The sequence below is a fragment of the Adiantum capillus-veneris genome, chromosome 18 (assembly GCF_014529385.1).
Source record: "Adiantum capillus-veneris isolate H3 chromosome 18, ASM1452938v2, whole genome shotgun sequence".
Classification (NCBI taxonomy): domain Eukaryota; kingdom Viridiplantae; phylum Streptophyta; class Polypodiopsida; order Polypodiales; family Pteridaceae; genus Adiantum; species Adiantum capillus-veneris.
The window spans coordinates 114,412,112-114,435,335 of record NC_140948.1 but is presented as its reverse complement, the minus strand read 5'-3'; the positions used below and the strand labels follow the sequence as shown (position 1 = coordinate 114,435,335).

At 39.5% G+C, this 23,224-nt stretch overlaps 1 protein-coding gene across 1 annotated transcript; it reads right to left on the bottom strand.

Annotated features, from left to right (window-relative positions):
• Positions 1-19,109: 19,109 nt before the first annotated feature.
• LOC147436242 (gibberellic acid methyltransferase 2-like) lies at positions 19,110-22,355 on the bottom strand. Its single transcript, XM_086489162.1, has 3 exons — positions 21,659-22,355; positions 19,943-20,221; positions 19,110-19,812 (listed from the first exon to the last, which is right to left on the bottom strand). The coding sequence occupies exons 1-3, from the start codon at positions 22,277-22,279 to the stop codon at positions 19,432-19,434; spliced, it is 1,281 nt and encodes a 426-aa protein (XP_086345288.1). The 5' UTR covers positions 22,280-22,355; the 3' UTR covers positions 19,110-19,431.
• Between the last annotated feature and the right edge of the window lie 869 nt (positions 22,356-23,224).

Genomic DNA, 23,224 nt, shown 5'->3' with positions numbered 1-23,224 from the left:
TTAAATTAATTGAACTAGATTTACTCTAGCCTAATTCTCATTGGTCCACCCCCAGGGCCATCCAATAGGATTTGAGTACACCTTGTCGGCATCTGGGCTAGGGAGTTGACATGTGTCCATCTTTTACCTTGTGTACAAATGAAGCTTGTGAGTGTGTGTGGGTGTTTCTCTCTCATCCCCTACTTCTTGGGCTTGCCTCCTCCTATGTAGGGCTTGACAAAGACTTTTTGGGACACACACAAAGCATCCAATTCCCCTAATGTTTGGCCTTTGGACACAACCTTTGAATTTTGGAACCTTAGCATTTTGGAAGTCTTAATGGGCTGAACCTTAGGGTCTTTTGATCCCATTGTTGCACATAGCTCTTTTTTGCAGATGGCCCCCCCTTTGGATCCCTACTGTGGCCTGTCTGCTAGCTTAACCAATATTCTAGATTTTTCTCCCCTGGCACTTCCCCATATTAAATGATCAGTTTAACATGAGAAAATCATTTAGGAGAATTAGATACTGATTATTATGACATTACCTCTCTCTTGAAATCATAGTCGTCTTCGACTATGGGGTAGAGAAGATAAAGCCTATTCATTAGTCCTTTTCGTAGCGGGTAGAGGATCCGTATGTTACCCTATGACATCATTCCAGAATGGATGACTAGTCCACTTGGCGCTTGAGAGCCTAAGATGCTGCAAGCATGTCTGCACATTAGTCGTACAAGTCTTCCAGAGTAGAGTGACAAGGTCTACTTGGTGTTCGGGAGACGTCATCTCCGCCAACTTGATATAAGCATGCATACTACTTCATTTTTGTGCACAATAAAGAAAAAGAGGGTCTTATAAGACAAAAACTTTGTTCATCTTATAAGGAGAGCCACCTCAAGAACCACTATTGAAGACCCATTGTATGCCTTGCATCCATATAGCATCTTCAAAAGGATAATTCTTAAACTTAATAAGATATCATTGGATAGTTTTACCGCCTCTCAGTACCTTGTCTTCATGTCGGAGAATGGACTCGGGCTGCAGCACCTCTTCTTGGTCCTCGATCTGCGGTGGGTCTTCAATAGTTGGTTCTTGAGGTGGCTCTCCTTTGTAAGGCATAAATAGGCTCACATGGAAAGCATTGTGTATGAGCCAATGACTGGGCAACTTGAGCCGATATGGCATCTCATTGATTGTCCTAAGAATCTGGAAGGGACCATAGTACCTTTTTACTAACTTAGCATAGTACTTTTGGTGTCCCGTAGGATTCTTGCCTATCGTGTGCCTTGGGAAATTTGAGTAAGACCCAATCATTATCTTTAAAGGCTTGGGCTCTTCTGTGCTTGTCAGCAGCAGCCTTTTGCCTTTGCTGTGAGATAGAGATAGCATCCTTAATCTTTTGGAAATATTCTTGTAGGTCTACGCTATACTCATTTGCAGCGAAGATCTTCCCATGTACCTTAAGTAGCAAGGGACTTTTTGATCTTCCCTCAATTACCTCAGAAGAAGGTTCTTTTCTCATGGAAGTATGTACAGTGTTATTGTAGGCATACTCCAATAAGGGTAAGTACTTCTCCCATTGGGATCTTTGATCTACTTCCGTTACATAGGATTTTAGTAGATCAAGGATTGTTAGGTTAGCTATTTCACTTTGGCCATCCGTTTGCGGATGATAGGTCGAAGAGAAGTTTAGCCTTGTTCCTAAGTTCTCAAAGAGACCCTTCCAGAAATTACTGGTCATTCTAGGATCTCTATCAAACATTGGCAAGCCATGGTACTTAAAGATTTGTGAAATGAAGAGGGTTGCCATTTGATGGGCTTTGATAGTCTTTTTGACAGGTATAAAATGATCTTGTTTACTGAACCTATCTACTATCGTCCATATTCTTGTATTCCCATGGATGACTTAGGCAATGCAAAGATAAAATCCATGGATATGCTCTCCCATGGTGAATTAGGGATTGGAAAAGGTTGAAGCAATCCGGGTTTCTTCCCTCTATCAAACTTCGTCTTTTGGCATACCACACATTTATAAACATACTCATGTATGTTTTCTTTCATGGTAGGCCAATACAAATATATTTCAATCCCCTTTAGAGTATACTGAATCCCTCTATGCCCTGCATAAGGAGGAGCATGAGATTCATACATTACTTTCTCACGTAGTGAGCTAGTAACGCATAGTCTATTGCCGTAGAGAAGATAACCATCTTGTAAAGTAAGTGATTCCTCTTTCTTCTCTAATGCAAGGGCTGAAATCACATCTCTAAAATCGGGATCAATAGCATACTCATCTATCATAGAAGATAGATCATTGTGAGCTGCTATGGAAACTGCATTCACTCTCGGCCATCTTGAGAGTGCATCGGCTACTTGATTATGCTTGCTAGCAATGTGAACAATATGAAAATGAAATTGCGAAAGGAAATTTGCCCACCTCATTTGTTTGTTGGACGGCTTGGTCTAAGTCATGAAGTACTTAATACTTTGGTAATCCATTCGCAGAATGAAAGGAGTCCCCAATAAATAGAGCTTCCATGAGTCTAAGGCATGTAGAACTACAAGGAGTTCCTTTTCATATATGCCTAGAATTTTCTCAACAGGGTCGAGCCTTTGACTTTCATAGCCTATGGCGTGCCCTTCTTGAAGCAAAACAACCCCAAGGAAATCACCACAAGCATCACATTGGACATCAAATGGTTTTGAGAGATCCGGTAGTGTAAGCACACTTTGAGAGATAAGGTTTTTTTTAGGCTTTTCAAAAGCATTGTTCTCCTTGGTAGACCATGTGTACCTAATATTTTTCTTTGTTAGGTCATGTAATGGTCCTGCGATTAGTGAGAACTTTTCTATGAAGCGTCTATAGTATGCACACATACCTATAAAGCTTTTTAATTCATGAAGATTCCTTGGTTTAGGCCATCCTTTTATTACCTCTAACTTCGCTGGATCCATTTGGATGCATCTTGAGAGATAATGTGACCTAAATACTGAATCTCTTGTAAGAAAAAATCACTTTTCTTTCGATTAACATAAATTTTATTCTCTTAGAACTTGAAATATTACCTGGAGGTGTTGCTTGTGTTCGTCTAATGAATTAGAGTAGATGATGATGTCATCAAAGAACACTCCAGTATAGGTTTGGTGAGGCCCCGATAGCTTCTCCATCAAGCGGTTGAATGTGGCTGGTGCATTGGTCAAGCCAAAAGGCATGACAATGTATTCATAAAGACCAAATGTAGTGTGAAATGTGGTCTTTACAATGTCTTGATCAACTATCCTTATTTGATGATAGCCACTTTTTAGATCAATCCTACTGAAGTAGATGGACCCTTGTAGCTTATCAAATAGGTTTTCTACCCGTGGAACGGGAAACCTATGCTTGATACTAATCCTATTTAGTGCTCTATAGTCGACACACATACGATATGTGCCGTCTTTCTTTTGCACTAGTAGCACAGGAGAACAAAATGGAGATGATCTAGTCCTAACCATGCCCTTCTCAACTAACTCATGCACTTGCCGCATAATATCCTCTTGTTGATCTTGAGAAACTCTATAAGGAGGTTTGTTAGGAGGTGAACTTCCTGGAAGAATTTCAATTGCATGGTCATCATTGCCTTGTTTAGGAGGTAGCTCACAAGGGATGTCGTCAATAAAGACATCTTGAAACCCCTTGAGAAAATTAGATAACTCTAAATCCTTTTGATTGTGTATATTTTCTTTTGCTAAAACATTAGGTTCATTTTGAGAATCTTTAAAAAAAATCATGTACACGGAAATAGAGCTTTTTATTGACTTGTTGAAAGCTTGTGTATGTACAATGGGTATAGTGTTACCCATTTCCTTAGCATCTATATACATATCTTTTTCCTTGAACTTAAAGGAGATTCTCCTTTCAGGGAATTTAACATTGGCAACTATGCAGTCAAACCTTGGTGCCCCTAGGATTACATCCTCATGCTTGAGAGGAGAGATTAAGAAGTCCTCTTTGTCCACATAGCTTTGGACATGGAGCCTCAATTTCCCGATTAAGGGAGTGACTGAATCTTCTTGCCCCTTGAAAGCACCATTTGTGGGTAGGACATCTCCCATCTCGTAGGCTTGTATGCCTAGCTTGGTGGACAACTCTATAGATATAAAATTTTGAGTAGAACCAGGGTCAAAGAGAATAAAAGCATTATGTTCTCTTAACTTTCCCCAAGCATGGCATAGAGAAGATCCTTTGTGGTGAATTTCCTTCTCTTGGATTTTGACCAAGGTAGCTCTAGGAGGTTCATGGTGGGTGTTCTTTTGGGGACAAGCGTGGTACACATGCTCTTGCTCGCCGCACTTAAACAATGGTTATCCTTCCGATAATGCTCAAGATCTTCATGAGAGAGTTTATTTTTTCCTTTATAAACTCCCTTCTCTTTAGCTTTGTTGGTTGCCCTATGGAGACTTTTAGACATTGTCCTTCCCCTTTGGCTCATTGGAACCCTTGTTTCCCGTGGGCTTGGAATTTATTTAAGCCCCTTTGGACATTGATTCGAGAGGCCACCATAGTATGGTGTATAGCCGCCGATATGGTGCGTGGCCTTTGGGAGTTGGCATACTCTACCATTTCTTCAGTTAAGCTTGCACAAAATTGTTGCTTTTGCTCTCCAAAATCAAAATTTTTGAAGACACTGGCTTTGAGTTGTAGGTCCAAAAACTTGTCTACATATTTGTGAATGGATTCATAGGGAGAGAGCTTCAAGCTTCGCCATTCGGTGAGTACTTTGTCTTTGGCATCGATGGCCAAAAACTGCTTCATAATGGAAACTCTTAAAGCTTTCCATGTTTGTGGAGCTTCACCGTTGGCCTGTAGGCTAGACAACCATTGTCTGGCGGACTTTTGAAAGTGCATAGCTACATGGTGTAGTTTAGAGGACTCCGTGAAGCCCTCATCTCCAAACGCTGCATCAAATTGTTGGATAAAGGCCAAGACTTTGTCCGTAGCACCAAAAGTGCCATCGTAGATAAGGAAAGAGATGCTCTTCCCTCCCTCTTTGAACTTCTTGAGCTTGGATGACCTTTTCCACGCGGCATAGGATTTCCTATGGCCTCTTCTTTTTGATGGTTCAAAGGTTGCACCATCACTTTCTTCAGAAGATGGAGAATTTGAGGAAGATGGAGAAGAGGGTGACCTCTTTCTCGCCTTTTTCTTGCCTTGATATTCATTTTCTTCACCATCACTTTCATTAGAGGAAGATGATTCAGAAGATGGAGAAGAGGGTGTCCTCTTTCTCGCCTTTTTCTTCTCTTGATTTTTGTCACCCCTCTTTGAAATATGGTGTGGAGAAGTATGCGATGGTCTTCTCCGTTTTGGAGGTGATGGAGAGCGTTTAGCCCGCCCTCTTCGTGGAGCCATCTCCGTCGAGGTGGCGAGCGACTCACTTCTTTCTCGTTCCTTCGGTGGAGGCTCTTGAATTCTCCTTTGAGAAGGACATACGTCATCAAGGAGAAAATTTCTGAGCCTTTCATATGGATCCTCTTCTTCTTCCCAAATCGGAGAGAGGCCTCTTTTGGAAGTCTCGCAAGGAGGCTTCCTACGTGCTCTCTTGTCATGGTGGGGAGGTTGGAGAATCCCATGAGCATGAAGCTACCGTTGCACTTCACTTTGGAGGGATGGATTGCCCATGGCTTGTTGAAGCCTAGAAACAAGATAGTTAACAAGCATTGGGGCATCATTAATAGCTTGCTCATTAGCAAAATCAAAGTTATAAACATTAATTTCGCTCTCTCTAGTATTTTCAGCCACTCTAACAGCTTTTAGGTGTAAACTTTTTAGGTGTACTTTGGCACTTCAAGCCCTAGTTGCTGCTCCTCTTTACCCGTTTTGGAAAAAATCACTCAATCTACTGTACCCGTGGCTCGAATACCATTAATTGCAAGGAATAGAAGAGAGGGTCGTTTAACACCAAAACAGCACCGGCTCCTGTCAAGCTTCTATAGCTCAATAGTGGTTAAGCCGTAGGCAAGCCCCGTAGGACTCCACTATTAAGACCATAGCTCTCAACGGTGATGCCCCGTTAATTGCACAAAGGCAGGCACACTGCAAGGCTGAAAAATCCCTATTCTACTTACTCACATGCAATTAATAGTACCAACCATTTATAGCTAGCTTGAGGACCTCCCTTCTTGAGCAAGAAAAGAGAACCTTGTGCTCTCATACCAATGTAACATTTAACGGCCTAGTAACTTGTGTGTAGCGGAAAATAGCATGAGCATAGTGAGAATTTCATTAGAATAGATTCCTAATGAGATTAACAAGAGTGCTTGGGTGGAGAGAGGAACAAAAAGCATAACATCTAGTTAGATAGCATGGACAATACTTCAAAAAAAGAGAGAGAAATTAAGAAATTGACAAGAGTTGAGGACCATATTTTCATGGAGCCGGTCCCCCCTCCAAAAGGATTTGGATTATGGTTTCTCCCATCAAGAGAGACATTTTACAATACAATTCTTTGTGTTCCTTCAATACTAGCTAGTGCAATGAAGATGGAAACTTCATGCACTAAGCAAAACACTTATCAAACACAACATCAATTTCCTCACGGTCTCAGACCCAAGACGTCACACACCTTCTAAGATGGTGAGAGCTAGAGGGGTATGAGAGTAGATTGAGAGAAAGAAGGAGTATTCTTACGAGAAATATGTACATCTCCTCACATAATCACTCATATTAGCATAGCTTATCTTAGTAATAAGCATGGTAGAGGAGATGAGCATGCATTGAAGCTTGGCTCTTGGTTGGATTTGCATCACAAAGCCAAGAGTTGTTGGTGTAGGCCTCCCTTCTCACAAGCTTGGAGTAGGTGGTAAGCTTTCCATTAAAGCTTGAGAAACAGAGAGAGTCTTCTTTGCTTCACACATGAGATTGTGTGAGTGTTTGTGTGATAATGCCTTGCAAAAATCATCCCCCTCTCTCTCTTGGTCGACCCCCCTTGCTAATTACTCATGCTAGAGCCCTATTGGACCTCCCCAGCCTCAGCCAATGGAAATTAAGCAGCATAAGTGATAGCCTTCTGACATGTGTCCCCCTTTCCCCTTTTGTGAGAGATTTAGGTAATTATGTAATTCAACTAAACCCTCATTGGACCCCTTTGCCTCTTGGCCAATAGAAATCAGGCAAGCCATTGGGCTACTGAATGCTCATTGGTCCCCTTAGGAGACTTTCCAATAGTCTTCTAGAGAGATTAATTCCTATTGGTTCTTTTATTAAGTGTTTTTAAATTAATTGAACTAGATTTACTCTAGCCTAATTCTCATTGGTCCACCTCCAAGGCCATCCAATATGATTTGAGTACACCTTGTGGGCATGTGGGCTAGGGAGCTGACATGTGTCCCTCTTTCCCCTTATGTACAAATGAAGCTTGTGAGTGTGTGTGGGTGTTTCTCTCTCATCCCCTACTTCTTGGGCTCGCCCCCTCCTATGGGCTTGACAAAGACTTTTTGGGACACACACAAAGCATCCAATTCCCCTAATGTTTGACATTTGGACACAACCTTTGAATTTTGGAACCTTAGCATTTTGGAAGTCTTAATGGGCTGAACCTTAGGGTCTTTTGAGCCCATTGTTGTACATAGCTCTTTTGCCGATGGCCCCCCCTTTGGATCCCTACTGTGGCCGGTTTGCTAGCTTTACCAATATTCTAGCTTTTTCTCCCTTGGCACTTCCCCATATTAAATGATCAGTTTAACATGAGAAAATCATTTAGGAGAATTAGATATTGATTATAATGACATTCCATAACTCCCACATATGATCTCTCATTTGAGTGGAGATCATAGATCTGCAATCTACGCGTCGAGCTCTTTCCATAGATATGCTACATGATATGGTTTTATCCGCTAGAGTTCCTCTGAATACAAATAAATTAGCTCTTTTGCCTATTTGAATTCAAAAGTTTTCCTCTGATTACTTTCTTAATACTAAAGGTTTGACTTCCTTAAACTACCAAATAAAGAGGCCCTCCTAGAACCCATTCTCTTCCTAATGGCTTCCTTAACCCTGTTGGACAAAATCAATGCACTCTATGAGACATCATTGCAGACAAGAAGCAAAATACACAACTAGTGGCCCCTCTAGGGTGAGCTTGCATCTGAGATAGAGCCCAAGCTAGGCATCACTGGAAAACAACCCTCGACAGGGCGATATGCAGCACCGCACAGGCATTGGACCTTGGGCTCTTGCATGCAACTTCCTCTATTTTGAAAACCATGAACTGCTTGGTGCTTGATTCTCATAGTCCACAAACGTTATCATTTTCCTTTGGCTCTCTCTCTCTCTCTCTCTCTCTCTCTCTCTCTCTCTCTCTCTCTCTCTCTCTCTCTCTCTCTCTCTCTCGTTGTTCTTGCTTTTTCCCTATTCACTATAGTGCATACTCTTCGGGTGAAGCAAAGGGAGACGTATTTGGGGGGAGGGACAAGAATCCCTCTCCCTATTATATATAGTATAGATATAGATAGATATAACCATTGGGATATAGAAAAGTACACATCCAATTGTTGGATACAGAAGCCATGTTTCTCTCTATGGCACATGTGCATAGAGAGAGAGAGAGAGAGAGAGAGAGAGAGAGAGAGAGACAGAGAGAGAGAGAGAGAGAGAGAGAGCGAGAGATAGGATTGCCTAAATGCAAGCTAGGATTGTTCCAGGTACTCAAATAGTTTTTCAAAAGTCACCTAACCCCATTAACAAAACATTTGTATACCTAAGACTTTGTATTTTTATTTAAAGAAAACTCTAAATACATCCTCGCATGGACTCAAAACATTTTTCATGCATCCACAACCTTGACATCCATTCTATGAACCATACCCAAATATCAAGGACATCATTTATGGAATGCATTATACACAAATTCATGAAGCACAAAGGTGCTTATGAAATGCATCAAAACCAAATACATAAACCACAAAACTTGGCAAGGAGAGAGATACATGCGGAGGCTTATGCAATTAAAGGACCACATCATGCAATTAGGAAGGGTAATACATTGAGAAAGGTTAGTTTGAAGAGGAGAGAGAGAGAGAGAGAGAGAGAGAGAGAGAGAGAGAGAGAGATTTTATTATCGTCCTTGAAGGTCAAATAATACCTATGGGACCAAAGTTACATGTGATGTAGTATGTGTATGGATAATGAGTGACTCTTGATGCTCCAAAATTATCGTGATGAGAGTCGCCCACACTGCGGTTGGGAGAGGAAAGTGTGCAAGTCTAAGTCATCTAAAAATGTGAGAGAAGAAAATTCGGATGTGACCAAAACCTGAGCACTCTAGTTGTGTGTGGTACTCACCCTCTTGAACTTGCAGTGAGCATAATGTGCACAGTTGATTTGACTCTTCTCCATTGCCCCAACACCCTGTCTTGCATCGAAAGAAATGGAAGCTAAGCCAAATGGCTGTGATAGTGCATGTTGCCGACAAGGGAATATGCTCAGCATGTAAGTTTGATTACGGTTTCCTCTTTTAGCGAAGAACATGGCTTTGTAGGTGGGGGCAATATGGGTGGTGTAATGTATGAAGCGTGACCCACCGGATTTCTCCCAACACGTAATACAGTAGCATTGTAGAAAAGCTTCATTCACTCGGAAGTCAATGTGAGAGGTTTTGACGCATCTTTATCATGTACTCCATAACCCTTTCCATGCTCATAACCTCATTTGGAAGAGATCCCAACTCAAGAAGTAGGAGCATATATGGTGTTTGTGTCTTAACTTGGAGAAAGTTTGTAAGAAAACACTTTTGGAAATTCTCAAACTCTTTCCAAGTAGACTTTGAGATGCTCCCACCCCCTTCAACTCCATAAAGAAGAACCAGGGTCACCAATGCATCAAAAAGGTACTTCTTGAGAACCCAACACTTGATGTTTCCCGCATTACGCATGTTCTCAAATGCATAATATGCTCTCTTTCCCGCTTCCAAACGGCACATAGCACATTAATGCCACTTGTGATTGGAGGGAACCTCAAGGCCAAGGTAAATAGATCTCTCAATAACTTCAAGTGTCTCATTGTTGTACACAATGCATGGCTTCTCCTTGTGGTTGGTTTTCAGAAGCATAACCTTTGTTTTGCACTCATTCAGAATCAGCCCACTATGCAAGAAAAATTTTGCAAAGACAACCATAAGCTTTTGTGCATCTTCTAAAGTGTGTGCTAGAAGCATTACGTCATCCGCATACAACAAAAGCATGATTACCGCATTGCAAATAGTGACCTCTTCAATGTCTTCTTCTTGCATAAAGTCAAGTACCATTTGTTCCAATTGATCGATGCATAGACCAAAGAGAGTTGGTGACAATGGACATCCTTGATAACCCCAATAGTGGTTACAAAAAATTTTGAAATTCCTCTTGCCATGTGCAATTGACAAATCACCTTCTCATAGATTCAAAAAAACGCAACCATAAACTCACTTGGCACTTGGAGTTCTTCCATCCTTCTTCACAAATTGCTACGTGGAATGATATCAAAGGCTTTCTCTTAAAAATTCACAAAAAAACAATACAATCGCTTGCCTTTCAACCGGATTTCCTCCATGAGAACACGAAGAGTGACAAGATGATCAATGGTGTTATGGCATTGACGAACACCCTCTTGTCCCTTTGCACGCTTGTCATTATCTTCAGTCCAATCACTCAATTTCATCTCCATTATGCACCCAAACAACTTTGCCATAAGAAACCCAATCATTATACTCTGGTAGTTGTTTACATTCTTTACATCCCCCTCTTTATGCAAATGCTTAACCCAATTAGTACTCCAATAATAAGGCATACCATGTTGAAGTGCAAGGTTGAACATATCACACATCCACTCATGGGTAAAATCATCTCCAGCTTGATAACTTGAATGTAAGGTTTCCAGTTTTTGAAACCTTAGAAATTGTACAAAGCCTAATCAAATTAACTTGGTTGTTAAAGAAAACACTGTAGAATGATCCAACTATGGCAAATATTGGTATTTTTGGAACCGTAACCAGAGCTTTACTAGGGTTAGAATTCTTCAAAACCGAATTCCGATAAAATCTGGAAAAGTTACGGGCTCTGAAAGATTACACTAGGAATTTAATTAGTTAAGTAAAATTGAATGGTTTCAGTAATTATTACTGCTAAAGACTTTTTATCCTAAGGTTCTAGAAATTGTATATATTTTCAATTTTAATCATTAAAAGTCAGGAAAAATAGCAGAAATCGATTCTGGAAGCAGGGGGGGCTATGTGGGGTTGTGATGAACCTGCCCAGGACAGATTTAGCAGCAGGGGGGCCCTTCTTGAGCCTGGGGGCTGCTTGAGCTACAAACAAGTGCCTTTTTAAGCCTATGAGAGCTCGTGAGTGCCAGAAACCTATAAATAGGACCCCTTGCTTCACAATTTCAGCAGACTCAGAGCCTTGGCAAATTCTCTCTCATCTAGAGGGACCTCTATGCACAAATCACTAGAGAGCAAAGCTCTAGTTGGTTAATCAATAATAATTAGCACTAACCTGTTTTAATTAGTAGAACTATGTTGACCTATTTACTTTTTTCTTAATTAATTGAATGTTAAACCTATTTATACTCTAGGATTCTCTCTTAATTCAAAATTCTCTGCTGATTATTGAGATTAAGCTTAGGAACACTAAGCTAATTAATTATTATATTATATTGTGGTGTGTGGTCATGCAAGTAGAGTCCAGCCACCTAGTGTGGTCGGACACGTTATGGTTGTAACCAACTCTCTAGGATAATATAAGGAGGTGCAATCTCATAGAAGAGGGACGCTCACGTGGTCTCAATCTTGCTCTACATTTGGGTACACCACATTGGTGGAGGAGACGGGCACCTAGGTAGCTTCTTGATTTTCCATTTCTTGCTTCACGAGTACGTAGCTATGGAATTCTTGCTCGACACAGGGTAACTCCCGAGCTTTCACGTCTAGTCTATTGGGCCTTTGCATACTTTCACGTAGCTTACTTTTTGTAGGCTCTGTTAAGCGTAAGTGCCTTGGGAGAAGCCTCAACGCTCAGCTATTGTAGGCCAGTAGACGCTCCTTTCTTGCAAGTCTTGAGCCGACAACAATCACAGAGCCTAAAAAAGAAGCCTTTATGCTCATCGAGCCCAAGAATGAAACCTGCATGGCTGAGCCCGAAGCTGAGAAGGGAACTCTTGATGCATCTACGCAAGCTGAGAACGGATTTGAGAAGGAGCTCATTGCTCAGCCAGAGGAAGGAGGCAAAGATGGTACTGCACCTACGCATCCTGAGAGTGTACCTGTCCAGTTTGAAAATGATAATACTGATGCTCAGCCCGAGAGTGTGTCCGTATTCAGAGAGCCAACAGCATCAACTGAGGAGAATGAAGTTGTTGTTGCAGATCAACCTGCACCATATCAGGCTGTAAAAGTGCATGGACAAGAGAAGATAGTGGAAGAAGAAGATCGCAAAGAGGAGCAAGAAATAGACGAGAGATGTAAGAAAGAAGAGGCGCCTACAATACTACATCTGGAGTCTACTGTACAAGAAGGTAGCCCCGAGTCAATCACTAAGCCCAGCGCACTGGATAGATTTTTATTACTCTTGGATTTTGATGACTTCTTTTGGAAGATACCTCTACTGCGGGGCTCCAGCTCTAGGGTTTTTCTATAAGCAGTGAGCAAGCAACGCACTCACATTTTGCCAACAAAGGGAGTTACTGCAACTTGGTTGCAGAGGTGCCTTTTGCCAATTTCAGTTCTTGGAATTTTCAGTTTCTCATTTGAAAACTCTTTCCTTAGTATTAGTTTTTGTTCAATAAGTAGCACTACACCCACACCAAACTCTGAACTGGATTGAAGATTGTATGTCATAGTCAGTTCCTCATCTTGTCCATTACATTGGGATAGCGACCTAGTGTTTTCATAAGCGAGATGTACGAGTTCCATGCCTTGATGATGATCGGCATGATGTCAATTCTAGCCCCCAAGTTCAGTCCCTAGCCCCTAAGCCGTTGTATGATCACTCCCCCCAGATGAGGCGTCGGAGTTGATCCCTTGGTGTCAAGTGTTTTCTCAGCCCAAAATTGTAAAAAAGATGTCCATCTTTTTTCTCCCTAAGGGGGGAGGTGTGGTGTGTGGTCGTGCAAGTAGAGTCTGGCCACCTAGTGTGGTCGAACACGTTATGGTTGTAACCAACTCTCTAGCATAATATAAGGAGGTGCACTCTCATAGAAGAGGGACGCTCATTTGGTCTCAATCTTGCTCTACATTTGGGTACACCACAATATTATGGCTGAAATTACTCATTTTAATCATAAATTAATGATAATTATATTAATTAAATTTAGATTAAGATGAAATGATTATCAAAGCTGTGTTAGACTATCATTATGCTAGAAAAATTATCTTTTAATTTTCTATGTAATTCTTGTAATTATTTAAGCAAAATTACATTGATTTTAAGGGAAAAGTAAAGGGGAAAATGATCAAATTAATCCAAAAACCTTTGAAATAATTATCAAAGGTAAAACACATGTTAAGAAACCCGGTATAATAATCCTAACCTCAGATAATTAGTTTAATTAATTATCTCAGGAGAAAAACGCTATTTTAAAGAGAAAATAAAAGAGGGAAAATAGCAAACTAATTCAAAAAGCTTTGAGATAATTATCAGAGGTAAAATACATCTCATGAAACCCGTGATAATTATCTTAACGTACCTCAGATAATGAGTCTAACTAGTTATCTCAACAGAAAAACATTGTTTTTAAGAGAAGATAAAAGAGGGAAAATAGCAAACTACTCCAAAAAGTTTTGAGATAATTATTAAAGGTAAAATACATCTTACAAAATCCGTGATAATTATTTTAACCTCAGATAATTAGTTTAAATAATTATTTCAATAGAAAAACATTGTTTTTAAGGGAAAATAAAAGGGGGGAAATATCAAATTAAATGAAAAAACTTTGAGATAATTATCAGAGGTAAAACACATTCTAAAAAACCCGTGATAATTATCTCAATCATAGATATTTAGTTTAGCTAATTATCTCAATAGAAAAACACAATTTTTAAGAGAAGATTAAAGAGGAAAAATAGCAAATCAAACTAAAAAGCTGTGAGATAATTATCAGAGGTACAATATATCTTGGGAAATCTGTGATAATTATCTTAATCACATATATTTAGTTTAGCTAAATATCTTAGTAGCAAAACACAGTTTTTAAGGGAAAAATAAAGGGGGAAATTAGCAAACTAAACTAAAAAGCTTTGAGATAATTATTAGAGCTAAAACACATCACGCAAAATCCATGATAATTATCTTGACTATAGATAATTAGTTTAGCTACATACCTCAATATTAAAATATTTTTTTTAAGAGAAAATTAAAGAAGGAAAATAGAAAATTAAACTAAACAGATTTGAAATAATTATCAGAGATAAAATACATCTTAGGAAATCGATGATAACTATCTTAATCACAGATAATTAGTTTAGATAATTATCTTGGTAGAAGAACACTGTTTTTAAGGGAAAAGTAAAGAGGGAAATTAGATAATTGAGTTGAAAAATTAAAAGATAATTACCAGAGGTCTCCAAAATCCTTATATAATTGTGAGAATTATACCATAGCTAATTAATGAGTTTAAAAAATTATAATTGACCAAAAGTCCTATTTTTAGCAAAAAAATAATTAAAATAAATAGACTTTGCGCTCAAAAGTTTTTAGGAAAATTACAGTGAGTGTAAACCTATTATATAAAGTTGAAGAAATAAAATCTTTGAGATAAAATAAATAGAATAAATATTAAGCATAAAATAAGAAGATTCCAAGCTTAAAATTCGATGAAAAAATTAGGAAGAAGATATACAAAATTATAAGAAAATTAGGATAGCTTAGAAAACCCTTAGGAAAGTTGTGAAAAAAGTTATCTTGCCTATATAGGAAAATAATAAATTACTAGGTCAAGAATTTACCAATTAAGACTACAAATTTAACCTAGATTTGGATAAAATTGGATACAAAGGTTAAGTCTAGCTTTTGGATAATTTACCTAAGGATTAAACGTCCTTTTTATAAAGATAAGAAGTTATGGCACCTAAAAGGGCCCGAGAAAATCCTACATCTGATAATGAGGACGTAGCTCCAAAACGAACTAGAGCGTCGCATAACGACGAAGCCAGGCCTAGTAGTAGGCCCACAGAGGAGAGTCCTCAGACGCCAGCGCAACAACAGATGGCCGATCAGTCCTATGTGGGTTTTCCATTATTCAATTAAGTCTTTAAATAGTTTAAGTTCTTTTATTAGTTAGCATTGCATACGTAAGGAGTGAATAAGAATCATAAATAAATAGTTGGTCAAAAACGGAAGGTAACTTCCAAGAAACCAACGTGCATTTGTTTATGAAATAGGAAAGAATTGTTTCGGTTAAAACTGGTTGAATTAGGAAAGATATGATTGATCATCCTTAAGACAGCTTGTCTCAAGACACCTCGGACTCCTTGGAATAAATTGATGATAATGATGGCTTTCCAGCCACAGATAAGTCGGTTACCCCCATGAACGATGAGTTTCTATTCTGTGTCATGTCTTGATGTTTCTACATAAGTTAAGATACTGTTTTTATCCTAGGGGAACCGCCCGGTTGTATGGGCAATTGGTTTGGTGTATGGGCACCCGGAACCTTGGGTGGGGGTTTATCCACTCCGGATTGTAAACAAGGAATGGGTGCCATTTTTTTTACCCTTAGATGGTCTTCAGACAAGAAGAGTACTGTTCATGGTTATTATGGACAATGTTTTGATTGACAATACCCTGTCTTAAGTTTTAAGATATCTGTTTGTTAAAAGAATTTTTTCAATATTGTTTTTCAAGGACTGTTTTAATGAAATCCGGTTATAAAGGATAGAAGAAAACTCATTATTTTAATTGTGACAAGAATGTGGCAGTAATTACATAACAAAGCATCATGTGTGAGTTCGGGGTGGTAAGTGGGGATTGACTAAGGTTGTCAATTAAGGATAAGTGGACGTGATTAGTAAGGTAACTATCCATCCTTGCGCACTAAAAACGTTTAGAAAACTTCTTCACTTGGAAGAGGAGTCCACCAGCAGCGGGCGGCTGTGCCCTCACATCTGTTAGGGGGGAAAAAGCGTTGGTTGAGGAGAACTAGGTCTTCCTCTAAGGTTATAGACCCAAGCTATTGTCAATGGTAAAGGTCTATTCCTTAGATTTTTCTTGTTTAGAGACTATGATTTTTATCATACCTAGAGACCTTTCAAGGATCCCATCCCGAACTTGGTATTGGCGGGTTGGGGATCTCACATTGAAGATCTCCCACTTTACGAGTGGCCAACTTTTCAAGCCCACCACATACATCCTCAATAGTAAAAAAGAGGACATACATGGAAGTGAACCATAAAATGGTATTTTTTCAACATTTGCTTGCTCATATAATTGCATACAATGTGTGTACATATCCACAAGACTCAAGTTATCAAAATTCTCAATCCGCTTGCCCCTCAAGTTTCTCCAAAATCTTCCACATGGATGTGGCTTTTCTTGGACTTGAAAAAGTTATTACTTTACTTCCCATCTTCTTCTCTTCTTTTGAATCAATGCCTTGTATGTACGCAAATGACTTTAAAAGTTGTCTTTGTCCATAGTTGCATCAAGCTTTATCAAGGACTTTCGAGCATCTTGACATTATTTATCAAACCACCTTTTGTGTGATCTATCTTTGTTGATACCATGAAAATGCTTTATGGCAAATCATTCTTTGGCAGAAGAACAAATAACTTTCTTGAAAGCTTTCTAATTAGTTTCCAATGGTGTGTCGTATTGAAGCTTTGTCATCTATAACTTTTGCTCAACCATTTCAATATACATTAGTTCCCGTTTGAAATCCATGCATAGTGATAATTTCTCTTCCCTTTGACTGAGATATCATGCTTAGTTGCTTCTCCACATGAAAGGTCAATACATAAGGTCCGATGGTCTGGTTCCAGGTCCATCGGCCAAACATAAAATTACTCTTTGTGTGATACATGATGGCTTCGGAGAGTAGCATATAGTCAATCACACTATCCCCATTACGTTTCCTACATGTAAATCCATTGTTCCACTCCACAAAGATACACCATTGGCAATAACCATACCTGTGCTTTTACAGGTGTAAAAGTAACTTTTCATAGTGATCCGGCACTTTTTCATCCATTGAAGTACGATCATACAAGTGAACTTCCTCCAACTCCCTTGAAATATATGTACTATGGCATATCAAATTGTTGAGTATCATGTTGCAATGGTTTTGTGCGAGCATTCATATCCACAATACAATAACATCAGCTTCGCCTTTGAAATAAGCAATGGCCTCTTCTAAATCAAAAAATGGATGATCTCTATCCATGCAAGTATACAAGCTGGGGGAATTGTGATGAGGAATGTAGAAACTGGCTACAAAAATGGATGCTCTTTTTGGTGTCATATTTTTCAGTCATACATAGTATTTGTGCTTGTCATCTTTCACAATTGATACAAAATCATCCGATCCTTTCTTAACCATACATGCTACCCCTCCTTGCCCTCTTTGTTGCTTGAGATTCTTTGACCATATCAATGAATGTACATTGTAATCCTCCAAGATCTTAATCCTTTTGTATCATGATCCCAAGAAGTACAACATCGGCTTTGCTTGTCAGTTCATCAATGACAACCCCCGCATTCCATGGGTATCCATTACAACTCCAAAATCATATTTTAAATTGTAGCTCGGTCTCATAGGTCACGCATCCCTATTTTCTCGAGGGACTTGCCTCCTCCTTGGACACATTTTCTTTGTGTTTGTGTGTGTAGGGGTGTGTTTATGTGTGTGTGTGTGTGTGTGTGTGTGTGTGTGTGTGTGTGTGTGTGTGTGTGTGTGTGAGAGAGAGAGAGAGAGAGAGAGAGAGAGAGAGAGAGAGAGAGAGAGAGAGAAGGGGGGGGGGGAGCCTAACCTAGCTACAAAGAGGAGAGAAAAGGATGAGAATCCTTTGGGGAGAGAAAAGTCGTGACTAAGGAAGAGGGAATGATAGAAGGGAAGAGAGATACAAAGGGAAATGTGGGCACCGCCAGAGGCATCCCCGTCCCCTCGCAGTGCCCTTCTACTAGATGTTGAAGGAGAGATACCTTGTTTGTGAGTCCCTATATCTTTTTGGGCTCCTCTCTTGATGGCATAGCTATCATAACAATTCTAATGCTCTCATACCATATCAAGGTGATGTCAAGGAAGGAGGATAAAAAAGAATAAATTGTGTGTGTGTATTTCAGATCTAGCATAATAGTTCTAATGCTCTCATACCAAATTAGGGTGCTCTCAAGCAAGGAGGACCTAAAAGAATAAATTCCTCTCTCTCTCTCTCTCTCTCTCTCTCTCTCTCAATTAATTTTTGCTCACAATATTCCCCTTCCTAATTCCATGGATTAGAACTACTTCCGGACATTTTTGAGTCATACCTCGTAGCGATTGCATCCATCTCCGCAATTGCCCGTAGTCCAAGACAGTGGTTGCCCAAAACCAAAAGTCAAGATTGTGACCATACAGTAGCAAAATTGACCAAATACCAATTGCACACAAGCTTACAATTAAGCAAGGCATGCGTATCCCAAATGCTACCAACCTTTTATAGAGGGCCAACTAAGACATGGTCTTCGTGCTATCACAATCAAAGAAGGGACCTTGGTAATTAAAAAAAGCCTTGAAAGAGATTAAAGCATGCGGGTCTATCTAGCTTCACCGACCTTGCCTTGCACTGTTCTCCTCTCGCCTGGTCCAACTGTTCTCTCGCCCACTTCTCAAGAGGATTTAGACAATGCCTTGCCATAAAAATGCGAAGGATTTTCCATTCTTTATATTTTTACATTTTTCCTAGTTTTCTTCAAGGCAAGCTTGAAATCAAGCATGGATTTTTCAATTATAACAGATTAAAAAATTTAGCAAAGGCCAATATTTTGTGAATGCTCATTGCAGCCATAAAACACTTCTTTGATTGCACAATGGTCCTTATAAAGAATTATAGTCAAATCTTTTTCATGAACGTGGAATTGGAAAGTAATGTAAATCCACAAAGTAAGTTTTGCCCAAATTGTTGCAACCATAAGGACATCATAAGGATTAGAAATTTATTGTTTTATTCCTTGAGCAAAAGATACGAAGAGAAATGAAGGGCTTCTTTTTATATATATATATATATATATATGAGATTTTCTATTAAAGAAAACAAGAAAGATACAACATTGCCCAAGAAAAATACAAGGAGCCTACAACAGAAATGAAGGGCTTTTTACAACGACCATAACTATTTGGTAGGAAGGTCATATATGGATGCCTATGCAAAGGCCAATGAAAATAAAAGAGGTGAAAACCTTTGGCGCATGCGTTTATGCTTAAATGGAACACACACCAAATGAAATGGACCCCCCAATGGGCCACACACTAGATGTCCTTGAAGACTTGGAGGGCTGCATATGAAGACCAAGGGTGTGCCCAATAGGATTCCCAACATGATTGATTTTGTAAGCTAGTTTTCAGAAGAAGTTTAAACCTTTCAAATATAGCCTCACATTTTGTGATTCCAACATGTCTCTCAATCACATTCCAAAATGCACTCTTGTAGAAGTCATTCACTCTTGTTGCCCACTCGTTAGGGTCGTGACTCCATTGTCGCCAATAGTTGTCTCCAATAGCCTCTTCAATTACCTCCAAGCTCTGTATTCTAAAATTTGGCACTAACCGAACTGCATTGATGATCTCTTGAATAGTTGGAAGATATTTTGGAATATTAAAAGTGTCCAAATCAATTTGTTCTAAGTTTCCCTGCAAATTCAAACAATGTCCAATGAGAAGTTAACAAGTAGACCTAGCAATGCTTCAAATATAATCCCATCATTCATGCTAGATGTCAAAAAAGACAACAAGTGGCGTATGAGTAGATAGTCTTAACTACCTCTTGGATCAATTGTTGCCATGCAAGCTCCAGATTCCTGAAACAACTCTCTTTTTGCATTTGATGGGGAGGAAATGAATCATCCCTACAAGGTATGACTAGGATCATCATGCCACCTTTCACCATCTCCGCATTCCTACATCTGAAAAATACATTGAGATCTTGTTGCCATTGATGAGCATATGCCCTCCCAGTAGCTTCATTTGCAAGTGGTCCATCTACCCAAATTTTTCCAGGGTTCCATTCCATAGTTTCTGATGTTGAAATTGACTTTGGAGTCTGCAAATTTGAAAAGTATTTATTATGGTATGGATACATATTTGTTGTGTCATAGAAGGTACTACTTTTTTTTATGACTAGAGAGCCATGCTCTCAAGAGGAGAAGTGACAAGAATTTGTAATCAATCTCAAAGAGTGGCAAACTTTTAATTAAAAACTAAGAAAGGTGTGATTGTGATTCTTAACCTAGTGATTAAGATGAACATCTTTCAAATTTCAATTATACCCAAAAAAAAAAGGTGAGGAGACACGAAGGCTTGCTAAGTTAAGGGGAGGATGAGATTGATTGAGTGCCTACAATCACATGGAATTTTTTATTGCGTTTTGATATAAAATTATATTATCTAGTATACATACATAATCACAAATGTTTTATTTATGGAAGTAAGTATAACTAAGTGCCTACAATCACATGTAATTTATATTGTGTTTCAATATAAAACTATATTATCTATTATACATAATCACAAATGGTTTATATATTAGAAAAGACTCCACTTAAATAATAAGACCAAAGGTACACATTGCACAATATCATTTGAAACTAAAATCAATTAAAAAAATTAAAATAAAAACATAAATATATTGTTCATTGTACATACATGATCACAAATGGTTTATATATTAGAAAAGGCCCCACTTAAATGAAAAGGTGAAAGGTACACATTGCACTTTTTTTGTGAAAACAAAACAAAGTAAAAAATGAATAAAATAAGTACAATAAAATATAAAGATACATTGAAAAACGAAAACAAAAGAAAGCAAGGAGGCAATGATCGTCATTGGAAAATAGAGGAATTTTGTTGAGTGAAACATGGCCTTGGGCGTCGAAATGGTGGACTTGCTTGGATAAAGGTGTGGGCTCTCCCTGTTTTAGGGATGTCTCCCGTGACAATCAATGTATTTAGACCCTCTACAGCTATTATGGCTCGTCACAAGCATGGCAAAAATTTGTAATTTTTTGGTTATGTTAATATAATCCCCTAGCAATTATGATTTTCGTTTTTAAACAAAAAATAGATTTAAATTTAATGCTTTTATTAAAAAAACATAAAAAATAGTAAAATAATTTAATGAAATGAACTTTTGTTAAGTCCTCCAATGAAAAGACTCTTTACGATCAAAATATTAGAAAAATCTATTGAATCAATACTTCACTTTACGAATCAAACTCTTATGAATACACTCTTTAATATTTTGTTCTCTGATTTTTTTTTTTTCTTTTTTCACCATGCCAATTTTCAAACAAATGAATGGAGCTTTGGAAACAGCATTTGAAAGGAGGACATCACAGAAAAAGGAACAGTCTAGAGAGTACTGAACTGCTTTTGAGATGATGCATATGCATATGGCACGCAGAAAAGCTAGGAAAGGCATGTCACAGCATGCATGTGCAAGAAAAAGCAAGACAAGGGTAGAAGAAGAGAAGTGAGTTACTTGAGAGAGCCAATGGAGACAGCAGGAGGAGAAAACAAGGTGCAGCGATGAGGCCGGGAAGAGGCGCCCATACACAGTGCCACCCACGGCGGCGCCAAAGCAGCACCGGTGCCCACCGCCACCTTTGCCTTTCCCATCATCTTCCCCTTCACCTGCTGGATGCATGTTGGGATTATCGGCATGCTGCAGCTGCATGAGCGTGTTGAAGTCGTTGGAGGGCAGGTCGCAGAAGAAGAACTGCATCTCCCTCTCATAAGAAGAAGGCAACTCGTGCTTCTTGATTGCCTCCAGCATGAACTGCATGTTGGCCAGGCAGTTGGGCCCGCTGGAGGAGCCCATATCCGCTATGCGAAAAACCTTCTCGTCATCATCATCGTCAGCAGCAGCGGCGGCGGTGGCTTCGGCAATTAGCTGGTCGACGCCATGGAAGCTGCCTGCAGCAGCCTTCTTCTTTGTATTACTCCTTAACTGCTTCAGCTCTAACAACCTGGCCTGCTGAATGGCTATGGCGCGCTCTATCATGGGGCGGCATCGCAGCAGCACCGAGTTCTGGGGCCCCGAATTGGCAGCATAGCTTGCTCCCTCCACGCCAGAGAGCATCGGAAATCCTAACGCGCTCATTTTTCTGTCCTTGCCTACCTCACTGCACTCGCTTTCTCTCTGATCTGGCGTATCTGATCTTCCCCTTTACATACACGTTCACAGGTAGATGCACGTTCAATTTTCAACCATTTCTAGAGCCATGATAACTTTTGGCCTAGTGGGACATCTCCATATATCAATTCAAATTATCTTGCTCCACTTGGCAGGCAATGATTAATTGATTTTTTTATTAGCAATTCAAAACAGCCATCCTTGATGATGGATAATTCTCAAAGGGTGCGCACATGCCCTGTGAATTCACCCGCAGCGTTCAAAAACGCTAGTGTGGCACGGATCGAATATCCTCGACGCCATGGCTTGGCCACATGAGTAGGATCCTCAACATAGTTCACGCTGTGTTTCCACATTTCTAGCAGAAGGAGAGTGTGCGTGAGTGTTTCCCCTAGCTTTCTCTTTCGTCATGTGCACCGAGCACTTCTAGCGGCACCTTCCACAAAAGCAGGAACCAGAGTTTCCTTCATTCCTCTGATCGCATTTGCGGACCCTTTCAACATCTCTCCCTTCCCAAACTTGACAACCCTCCATGACTAGTTGGCAAATGAGATACTCTCTCTCTCTCTCTCACACACACACACACACTCACACACACACACACACACACACACATAAGTACTTATATAGCCAGCATTTAATCAAGTACAAAAAAAGTGATTCTTCTCTCGGATACCTATAAACCATGATCAAACCACCTAGGCTTACTCTAACCATCATATGGCTCGCTTTAAAAAAAGAGGAAACCTCCTTCTTTTCTTCCCCCTATGGGTACCCACCCATAATACAATGCGTAAAAGATCGTGGCATTTATGCCTCTTGATATTTACCCTACCTTTGACGCTCTCTCTCTCCCTCGTGTCCTTATTGCAGCTCACAGCGTACTCAAGGCAACCTGGTGCTAAATTCTTA

Excerpts from the sequence above, each read along its gene's own strand:
- LOC147436242 (XM_086489162.1), bottom strand. The coding sequence starts at position 22,279 with ATGAGCGCGTTAGGATTTCCGATGCTCTCTGGCGTGGAGGGAGCAAGC. Across the intron at positions 20,222-21,658 it reads GTCTCCATTGGCTCTCTCAA|ACTCCAAAGTCAATTTCAAC; the intron begins GTAACTCACTTC and ends TCAAATTTGCAG. Across the intron at positions 19,813-19,942 it reads GGCAACAATTGATCCAAGAG|GGAAACTTAGAACAAATTGA; the intron begins GTAGTTAAGACT and ends TTGAATTTGCAG.